Below are 11,252 nucleotides of genomic sequence, written 5' to 3'. Positions count from 1 at the left end.
TTTTTTCCTTCCTAACCTTAAATCACTACGTGGCTTCCAAATTACTATGAGATTCTATCATCAGGGAATAAAATTCTACTCCAATTTTCTTGCCAGAATTGGTTCACTTGATTTGACTTTTAAAGTTCACCGTAATCTTTACGATGAGCTTTAAAAGACAAAACAAGTTACTAATTTCTCGCCTGAAGCAACATTTCTTAACCGCTTTTTGGCCGGATTACCCGACCGGATCCCGGCCGGTATTGAAGCCGGGATCCGACCAGTTTCCCGTGACGTTTTTGCCGGAACCCGGCGGGATTCCCCGACCAGAGCCCGGCTTAAAGCGGGGCTATCCGGCTGGGACCCGGCCGGATCCCTGATTGGATTCCTACACGGGTAGGCACTTAGATAAATAAACTATCAATATTAAAAGAGGATCAAAATCATATGTGAACTGTTAATAAGGCTTTTGTACCTAGAAAGAGTCAACTTCAGACGATTTTTACATCAGTTTGCGCCATCTCATAGTTTAAAGTCTCAGAATGTATTAATACTAATCTCATGCAAAGCAATTTTTCTTCAGAAAATGGTGTGGACGGTGACATTTTTCTTCAGCTAACGAAAGATGATCTAATTCAAATGCAAATTTTAAAACTAGGTCCACAAAAGAGGATTTAAAAATTAATTCAAGAGCAGTCAGTAATTGGAGTAAGTTGAGCTGAAATACTGGTAATTGTATAAACTGTAAACAATTTTTTTTGTAAATATCCACTGGGTTTTATAATTATACCGAAACCAGTAACATAACTGCGTTCAAAATAGTGAACTTCCAACTGTAAAAAGTAAACACGCCACATTAAATGTAGTGCTTTTACAACATTTTGGGAATTCACGTCCCTGAAAATAGGAAATAATTTTACTTAAATTATTTCCTACTTTCAGAAAGGTACTTTCCCTAAATTTTGTAAAAGCACTTCATTGAATGTTGTGTTTTGTGTTTTGTACGAACAATATTTTTTATATGTTTTTACAGGAGTATGTCGCCCAGGAACAAATTCTTTCTGTCTCTCCTATTCCAAAAGATCCTTTATCAATTATTCATGACAATTGTGATGAAAAAACGGTAAAAGATCATCAAAGATAGGTCTTCAGTCCGGCATCAACTTTAAAATTAATTGATACAGGTTTTTCAGCAAGTATGAATTGAAGGAATTAATTTTTACACTATAAATATTTCTTTGAAAAATTATTTTTAACAACGATATACTTTATTAGGTACACGGCTCTGTGAAAGATGCTCTTTTCAATCACGAAGACGGACGTGACGTTATTAGCGCAATTCAGAGTGGAAAATTTGGAAAGAAAGATAGAAAACGTCTGATGCCAGTCATAGAAGCCAATCTTATTGAATATCACTAAATGTAGTCCGTACTTAATCCTTTTGTACATTTACATTGCAGTATTATAGAATAATTGTTTGTTATTTTATATTTCATTTTTAGCTATCGTCCAGATGAGGCTAAATGGAATTTAGCTGAAAGTCTAGTAGCCGAATTTCCATCTCTACGAAGTGAATATGGAGATTATGGATGTGTGAGTCATTATAGATATACAGGAACATTACTATGTACCGAGAACAAAACGGGGTTTCATAGAAGCCCCCCTGTGGAATGTTAGAAACTCATTGCCCCTTCTCAGAAAAAATATCAAAGGAAAAATGGCCGAAATGATAAAAGTGCTAATTCTACAGATGATGTAGATAATAAATTGGAAGTTGAATTTCATACGGAGGAAAAATGAAAAAAAAAAAACGTGAAAATTTTACTTATCTCAGGCGTTACAACGAAAACTTTTATGATATTTATTTTACTTGACTTTTTCAGATTCATTTAATGCAGGTACTCTGCCGAGACTTCACAAAAGAGAAAAAATATCGGCGTTATTTAAGCAAACTTTTAAAAACATGCGCAATTGGATTGTAAAGGATAGTCCTTCTATTACAGAAATTCATGAGCTCTATCCTCGACTGTTTGAATACAACAGTGAAATGGTGTGTATCAGGGTCGCCACTAAACTTGAAAACCTGGAAATAGTTAAAGAGTTTTTTTGAAGCTTTGAAAGAAGAGGGAAATGCCAATGAATTTATTTTCTGACCGTAAAATTCTCCTAACTCTTAGATATATCAGAAAAAACTTCACGAACATGGAGAGAAATCTAGTTTGAAAACGTAGGGATCATTGTTAGAAATAGGTGAGTCAGTCTAAGGAAAGTAAAGCAATTCATTTTCACGTTGGGCCATCTAAGAAAGGTTAATGTACAATTATTAGAAATACGAATTAAATTGTAGAGACTGAACGCTCGTCGCTAGTGTAACGAAAGGTCTGACCGTTGAGGATTGAGTATAAGAACGCGTGTAGAGTCGGAGGTAGATTAGAGGAACGGAAGGAAGATAGAGATATAAGGAAAATAAGAAAAATAAACAGAGATTCTGATATACGTTTCAAATGTAAGTCAGGCGTTGTAGAATTGTCGTTAGACATTCCAGTAATGCATCTCGAAATAGATGATGTAATATAATGATAACGTAGCAAAAAAATCTTTTACTTATAATAACTGCACTTAATTTATTTTATAAATTATAAACCAGGCCCACTTATAATTTTTTTTGTCCACATAAAAAAAATAAACTTAAAATAAATAGGAAATAATTTGGAAAATTGTAAATAAATGTGAAACGATAGAGTGTGGCCATGCACAGAGTTGAGGGAAGAAAAAAAGGTTATAAACTAATAATATAATATTATAATATCGAGCGTGATCGACCGATGCTCTGCTGATGCAATCTTATCATGGTCAGCTATTTACTATTAGGACCGGAGGTCGGTAAAGAAAACAAGTTTTTCAGCTTGTGATCTTTCAGTGCAGGATGAAGTCAACTCGAGGCCCTGAGGCGCAACTTTGTTTAGGGCCCCTGGAAATAAATCGGGTAAAGAGAAGGATTATAATATTTAACAAAAATGGAAAACCAACATTTTCGTTTCGATTTAAAAAAAATTAAATCTAACCTCAAAATTTTATAATTACAATATAAAAGACAAAAAAAATGGTGCGATACTTGTACTTGACATGGTGTTAATTTAGTCTCCGTTTACTTATGATCTAATACTTTATCAATTAAAATTATGAAAATATTATGATTGACTAAAATGGCCTTGTCACGTGATATACAGCCCGTTACAGTGCAGTACTTTACAACAGGCAGGGGTAAATGCAAGGGAGGTTTTGGGGGTTGACCCCCCCCCCTAATGTGAACAAACTTGTTTAATTTTAATTTTAACATGATCTAAAATTTTAACCGATCACTTGTACCGCGCGTACAAATTTCTGGTACCTTTTAGTAAAAACTGCTGCTGTGTCAAATCATACGCATGCAAAAATGTATGGTTGATTAGAATATTCATAATCATAGGAGATCGACAGACATTATCCGTTTGGCTCAATCCCAAGATCTCATTACCTACGGCTATTGTCTGACGTACTCAATCCTGTGGACTCAAAAGTATGGGTGATAACCTACGGTTTATTACCAGTAATTGGCCGGTTACAAAAGCGACGTAGCCCTTTTCTTCTGGAAGGGGAATTAGTAGTACATTTTTACGAAATACTGAAATTTTCTACCTAAAAAGACGAATTTTAAACAAAATAGTTGAATTTTGAACCAAAACTGACGACTTTTTAACAATATTATTGAATTTTTAACCAATCAGTTTGCAGTTTTATGTAAGAAAGATGCAATTTCTACTAAGACAGATCAATTTTCAAACCAAAAAGACAAATTTTCGAACAACTCTGTGGACACAAAACTATGAAAATCCCGAGAACGTGCTTGGGATGTTTCTAGCATTTCCTATGTCAGCCCGATAAACGTCTCTAAGACGTCCAATGTCCTAAAGATGACCTAAAGACGTCTTAAAGGCATAGACGTTCTCGGGACATTTTTCGTACTGGAATTAGGCGCTTTAAGAGCATCCCTAGGATGTACGAAAGACACGTTAGAAAAGAGGTCGTATGGATGTCCCAAAGACGTCTCTAGGACATCCTTAATTTTGTTGCCTACTGGAAATAATTAAATTTTCGACCAAAAAGGATAACTTTTTAACAAAGTTTTTGCATTTTCAGACAAAATAACAAAATGTATAGCTAACTATATATTCCTATTAAGGAAGCTACTACAGAAAAAAAGAAAAATATAAATGCAAGGCAAATAAATTACTAAAAAGAATATTATATCATTTTTCCTTATTCAATTTCTCATTTTACTTGACAACATTTTTCGCTAACTAGTATATCATTAAATAAATATTTATTCAGGCTTGCTATAATATCCCAATTTCTAAAGTTTTCTATGTTAATTTAAAACCTATAAGCAATACAGTTTAAATTAAAATTATGAGTCTTCAACCAAAATATGAATTGTTAACGAAATAGTTAGTCGAATTTTCAAACCAAAAGATTAATTTTTTACCAAAAAAGACTCATATATACTCAATATAACTTTTCCAGCAAATATGGAATATCTACATCTTCAATTAAAAGATGAACTTTCTACTGGTATATACATATAATCATTTGCAAACAGCAATGCGGAATGACCTGAACCGGAAGTCTCCCCTCCAACCGTACCGATGGATTACAGCTGGTTTAGAGCAAGATTGATTGTTTTTGTATAGGCCTCAGACCTACCAAAAGTATTTACACTATTTCGCAGTTTTTTTAAGAAATGAAATTTAACCACTAATCTGTCCAAGTTCGATTTCCAAAGTTTTAAACATTATTAATTGAATTGTTATATTTTTCAATACTGACATCATTCAGTTTAAAATGCTTTATGTGAAAATCTTCTACTTTAAAAATTGTCCATTCTATATTTTGATTTTGATTTGAAGAATTTTAGAATGCAGTCTTAAACACTTGAATAATTAAAAATTAAAAGCGTTTCGAATTGCAAATTTTTGAGAAAACCCGTTGTTAATTCATCAAATGCAAATGGAAATATCCGTTCAAAATTAAGAATTTCTGGATTTTAGCGTTAAAAATTAAAACTATTAATTTTGAAAATCTTAGTCATTAAAAAAAATGGAAACATCCCATTGAAATTTTACAAACTACATAATTTTAACTTAAACATAACTTCATAATAATTTATTGGTAATTAAAGCCTTTTGCTAAATTAAAAATATTGTTTCACTCTAGAATATTCAATTTTCAATCCATTCGATTTCAAATTTCTAAATTAAAAACAAAAAATAATAATTTAATATTCAGTAATATTTGAGTATTTATTTATGACGAATGAATTAAAACCAGTTATTGAAAATTAAACAATTTGAAACTGAACTGTTTGAGAAAGAAAGCCTTGAATCGTTAAAATTTTAAAGAGCTTTTAAATTTTACACGTTTCAATTTTGATTGTTATTTTTGTTTAATGTTTAATTTTTAAGTGAAATTGTTGATTTTTGCTGCTTACACAGCAATTGAACACTTATTAGTAGTAGAAATTTTTTTAGTAATTTTAAGAGATATTTAGAAGTTTTGAAAAGATTCAAAGTTAATTAAAAACTTGAAATAATTTCACATAATTTAAACCAAAATTGTTTCGATAAAATTCTGCTATTCCTAACAATTTTTATGCAAGTAGCCACATCATAATTTAAAATAATTTCTAGATTTTTGCAGATTTATAAAAAATTTAGAAACTTTTTAAGAATTGTGAAAGGCTTCAAAAAATAAAAAATAAATTTTATAAGATTGCTAGAAAAATTGAAAACAATTTTTCATTACGGAATGTTATTTTAGAAAATTATTCAAAAAGATTTTAAAAGATTTATAAAACAAAATTTACGAAATTTAAATTAGACCAAAATCCAAATTAAAAATCACATTTAACGTTCAATAATCAAATTGATGCAAAATCCTGTTATACAAAACAAGAATCCAACGACCAAATTTGGACCACAACGAATACACGAAAACCAAAAAAATCTTATTGTAATCTGAAAAAAAAACCCAAAAAAAAAAAAAAAAACAAAAAAATAAAATAAAATTTTCGGAAAAAAATAAAAAAGAGGAAAGAAAAATGAGAAAGCAGCCAACCACACCCCCTTCCTTCTCTTTTTGTTTCTTTCGTATTTTTTATTTTTATGGCCATTAAATTACAATGAAATAAAAATAAATAAATAAATTTGCATTACCAACGTTTCGGTACTCGTACAGTACCCTTATCAAGGCAAGAAAATTTTAAGTGGTAGAAATTGACAGCATCTGTTCGTGGGTGCTGTCAATTTCTACCACTGTTCGCAAACATTGTTCACGCTCAATAAAATGGAAAAGTTGAAACTCTTAAGTTAAACTTTTTACATTTCCAGTAATAAAAAATAATCTACAAATTAAAACACTCAAAATGGAACTCTTGAATTTTAAACTTTTGAAATTTTCAATTGTGCATTCAGATAAACTGAAAGAATTATTACATTTCGAAAATGAATAAGTTAAAAGATTCAGATTTAATTGTAAAGCTATAAGCCCACGTTATAATTTTAAATATTCTAGAATAAAGAATCAATGAACTTAAAAATTTTCAAAATTGTATTATTTTGAACAATTTTTAGCTACAAACTTTAGAAATTGAAAAATTAAATTCTTTTCAACTAAAAATATCCTTGAAAAGCTTCAAAATTTTATTTCAAAATATTGACAGATCTATCAGTCCCGTTTAAATCCAAAATGTTAATTCTTTTCTAAAAATTCCCTGTTCAAATCCAGAATGTTTATTCTTTTCCAAAATTCTCGATTTCAACTAATTGTAATAATTACAATTTTTTGTGAATCCCCCTTTTCCAATTCATAATTTAAATTTGAACTTTTTCAGTTCAAATCCCGAATTTTAATTCTCTTTGAAAATTCTCCATTTCAACTAAGAGTTGTCATTTTTTAGTAAAATTCTTTGTTCTAATTCATCGTTTAAATTTTGTTCGAAAACACCTCGTTTCAACTCAGAATTATATTCTGTTTAAAAAATTCAGTTTTCCAGTCAGAATTGTTATTCTCCTAAATGAATTCCAGTTTAAACTCAGATTTGATTAAAATTTAAAAATTCCCTGCTTCAACTCAAAATTAAAATTTATTGGAAAAAGTTCCTGTTCCAATAAAGAATTTTGTTCCATTTCGAAAATCTCCAGTACTAGCTCGGAATTTGTTAAAATTTGACAATTTCTGGTTCCAAGTCAAAATTGTTATTTTTCTCGATAAATTCCAATTCCAACTATAAATTAAAAAAAAATGACATGATCAAATTAAAAGTGAAATTATTTTAAAACAATATGTAGATGTTCTACATGTTGTTTTACATTTTTTCAAATTATTTTTTTTGTTAATTCTGCCAAATTAAAGAGATTTTCTTAAAATCTTTTACATTCATTTTTGACAATTTTGTAACACTTTAAAAAACTTTTTAATATTCTCTTAAAATAAGTTTAATCAAGTAAAAAATAATTTTCAATTTTTCTGGGAAATGCTTCTTATTCTTCTGAAGCCTGTCAAAATTCTTAAAAAGCTTATAAATTTGTTGTTTGAAATCTGCGAGAACCTATATTTTGTTTTAAATTATGGCTTGGACAATTTGCAACAAATTTTACTACGATTAGTCGGATTTTGTCGATACACGTAAACACTTTGTTTACAACAACACGTCTCAAATTTAAAAGTAACTTTGAATTTTTTCAACTCTTCTAAATATCCCTTCAACTTTCACTTAAAAATTAAATTTGGTTAAATAGAACAATTAAAATTGTAACGCTGGAGTAAAAATATAACCTTAAATTACAATTACACGAATAATTAAGCGTTTTTCTTTCCTTTCTTTTAATATAAAAAGACGAGAAATTATATTTGTATTTTTTTAAATATGTGTAGGACCAAATTTTTAAATGATCTAACCCATTTTTTTTTATTGAATAAAATTTGCTAAATTTTTCAATATTCTTTCAGAATTAATTTTTCGACATAAAAAAAATCATTTTCAATTTTCCTAGGAAGCCTTTTTTATTCTTCTGAAGCATTTGAAAATTCTTAAAACGCTTCTTAATTGTTTGTACTAAGATATTTCTAAATATTGAGTAATTTTAATTTAATTTTAACTTAAAATTGAAAATAGTTTATAAAGTTGCTCGTGAAATAAATGATTAAATTGTTAAAAATTAAAAATATCAAAATTTTCAAAGTGAAAGATTTTCGAATTATGTATTTTAAACTGAATGATATCATAATTAAAAAAGATCACAATTCAACTATTAAATCAACATTTCAAATCGAATTTGGAAAGATCTTTTATTGTAAAAAATTTGGTAAAATTTACGGCAAAAAGAAAAATTCACTGTCACTTTCCGGTTTTTCTTGGTCTCATAACATTCCCAGTCATTTCCCGGTTTTCCAGGTTTCCGGGTCCAGTGGTCACCCTGAATTGTGATAAAATACCGTCTTTAGTTAAGGTAACAAGAAGGTTGCTACATAATGCGAATTGCAAAATATCCTAACTTTTCGTTGGCCAATTTTTCATTTTTCCTGACTTTTATTTATATTATTTTCAAATGAAATTATAACATTTTCTACCAAAGAAATGAATTTCCAAAACAGCTAAATCTTTAAACAAAAAATTGTTGTATTTTTAGTAAAATCATGTATTCACTTTATTTAATTGTTATTTATTATACGTTTAGAACGTTAGAATTTTTTTTAACATACCTGAAAAAGTTAAATTTGTATTTGAAAATGAAATTGCAACTACTCAAAAATGAATTCTCAACAGAATAGTTGTCAAATTTTCAACCGAAAAAAATGGTTTTGAATTAAAATAATCAATGATATACGACAAAAAATGAATTTTTTACAAATAAGTTTCACTAAGTAGTTGAATTTGTAGCCCAGAATGTAACAGTTGATAATGCAACGAAAAAAAGATTCTAATGTGAAACTGAAAAGTTTCCAACCAAGCAGTTGCATTTTCAGCATTTCCGAGGCCTAAAATAACGTCTAAAAATGAATTTCAAAAACTCTTTACCTCTGACATAACCTCAAAATGAACTGGAGCACAGAAACCGATAAATTGTATTTATCTCAATGAAATTAAAAGGAAATTTTAATATAGGATAGATATCCAATAATTTTTTAATTGAGGTGATTACTTACTTACAAGAGCAAACGAAATGATGACATGAACCTCATAAATAAATATTCGTGCTGAGGGACTATATTTTCTAGTTACGCCACGTAATTGAGGTTGACGGAAGTTTTGTTTTTAAATGGAGGCACGATAGCTCAATCTCAATATTTCTACCACAAAAATTTCATAAGCGTACTTGGCCACGTCACATCGACCTTATCGACATTGAAAGTTTCTTTTTTTCTCCGCTAGAAATCGCTAAAAATTCTCGAAAAATAATGACAGGTTATGTGTATGCAGATACTTATTGGTTGATTTGCATCCAATCTGCAAAAGTTATTGTTTATGTTAATTTTTCAGAACCTTTAGAAGATTCAGTCCTAAATCTGTGTCAGAGCTCAACATACGGGAATAAAAAAATCTGAAATTTATAAAACTAAAAATACTTGCAGTGCTACAACTCGAATGGTAAATAAACTATTTTTTTAAATTTATAAATAAACTTTCTTTGAACTTATAAACATATTGATGTATGCAAACGTTCTTTAGTACTTTTTATTTTATCTGTAAAATTTTAAACGCGATATCTCAGTCCGTGTGGACGTAGTGAACACCAAAAAAAATTAAAATAATTTTTCCCACTTATTTTTACTTGGTTGATTTTTTCCAAAATTAGTACTCAAACTAAATATACAAAAGCAATTTATTGTCTCATTTTCTATATCCCAAACTTTGAGAGCGATATACCATTGTCTTTGAACATGGTGAATACCAAAAAATTTTTTCCTAACAGAGGACTGATTTGGTCACGTGGTCACGTAGAGCATAAATAGTGTAATAGTATAATGAATTGCAAACATAGGCAAGTGAAGTAAATGATGTTCATTAAAATTTTTTAATTTTATTCCTGGAACAATATTGGAAGGCTTGCAGTATATATAATTAGATAACGATAAAAACGAATTTTTTTAGGAGTGCGAAATAACATTCCGTAAATTCGAAATCAGCGTATAAAGATAAAAACAAAAGTTATTCCCTAGCTGAAGTGTTTCTGAATTAAAACCAAAAAAAGTATGATTAAATTAAATTATCCATTTCCCTTTCGGGGTAGGCGTGACTCACTCGGCAGGGGAAAGGACTATTGTGTGGAAGGGATAGAGATTCTTCAGACTGATCCAGAATTCTCGTGCTATTTAAGTGAATAACACGTTCGTTCCGCAAAACTGCTCCGACCCAGGTTGCTGATCAATCTCTCTAACAATCACCCCAAGCGAAGAACCTCACGAAGTCGTTATGTAAGGTTCCCCACTTGTGTCCATTAATAGCTAAGGTCTTTGTTTCAGGCGTCATTCACTCTACTGACACTCTTTTTATTAACTATTCGCCGCCATACTTTCCTGTCCTGGCATACTTCTCTAGCTTCTTTTATGTCCATGCATTTTTTCATGCAGGCTCTCGTGTTTCTGTGACTTCTTATGTCTCTTCTAAGTAGGGTCTCATTCACACATTCTAACCATTCTTTCCGCGGTCTACCTCTGGGCATGCTGCCATTTACTTTACCTTGATACACTTGTTTCGTTAGTCGTTCATTTGGCATTCTCTCAACATTTCCGAACCATCTTAACCGATTTCTTTCCTATGTGTCTATTAGCGTCTCTTCTGCACCACATTCTTTTAGAATTATCTCGTTACTTACTTTGTCCATTAGCGTTTTCCCGCTTATTGTGCGCATGAATCTTATGTCAACTGCGTTAATTTTACTCTTATCTTTTTCTTGATAAGTCCATGTCTCGCTACCGTATAGTACAGTCGGTACAAATACAGAATTATGTATTGCCATTCTAGCTTTATTTGATATATTTTTACTTCTGATAAGGGGACCTGCTCTACCAATAAACTTCTTACTTTCATTCATTCGTCTATCTAATTCCTCATCTATCTTCCCGCCCCTAGCAAATAAGCTACCAAGGTATACGAACTTATCAACTTGTTCAATTCTCTCATCATTTAATAAAATATTGCATAGTGTTTTCTCACTTTTTCCTTCGAACACCAT

General features: G+C 30.1%; 1 protein-coding gene across 1 annotated transcript in view; it reads left to right on the top strand.

Moving 5' to 3' along the window:
• Positions 1 to 1,068: 1,068 nt before the first annotated feature.
• Positions 1,069 to 11,252, top strand: part of LOC117182595 — a 13,456-nt gene continuing 3,272 nt past the window's right edge. The window contains exons 1-3 of the mRNA XM_033375690.1: positions 1,069 to 1,175; positions 1,255 to 1,403; positions 1,482 to 1,572. Coding sequence (XP_033231581.1) covers positions 1,399 to 1,403; positions 1,482 to 1,572 — 96 coding nt within the window. The 5' untranslated portion in view covers positions 1,069 to 1,175; positions 1,255 to 1,398. The remainder of the gene's footprint in view (positions 1,176 to 1,254; positions 1,404 to 1,481; positions 1,573 to 11,252) is intronic.

Source organism: Belonocnema kinseyi, chromosome 2 (assembly GCF_010883055.1).
Source record: "Belonocnema kinseyi isolate 2016_QV_RU_SX_M_011 chromosome 2, B_treatae_v1, whole genome shotgun sequence".
Classification (NCBI taxonomy): Eukaryota; Metazoa; Arthropoda; class Insecta; order Hymenoptera; family Cynipidae; genus Belonocnema; species Belonocnema kinseyi.
The sequence above is the reverse complement of the archived record's forward strand: the minus strand, read 5'-3'. Positions and strand labels throughout refer to the sequence as shown.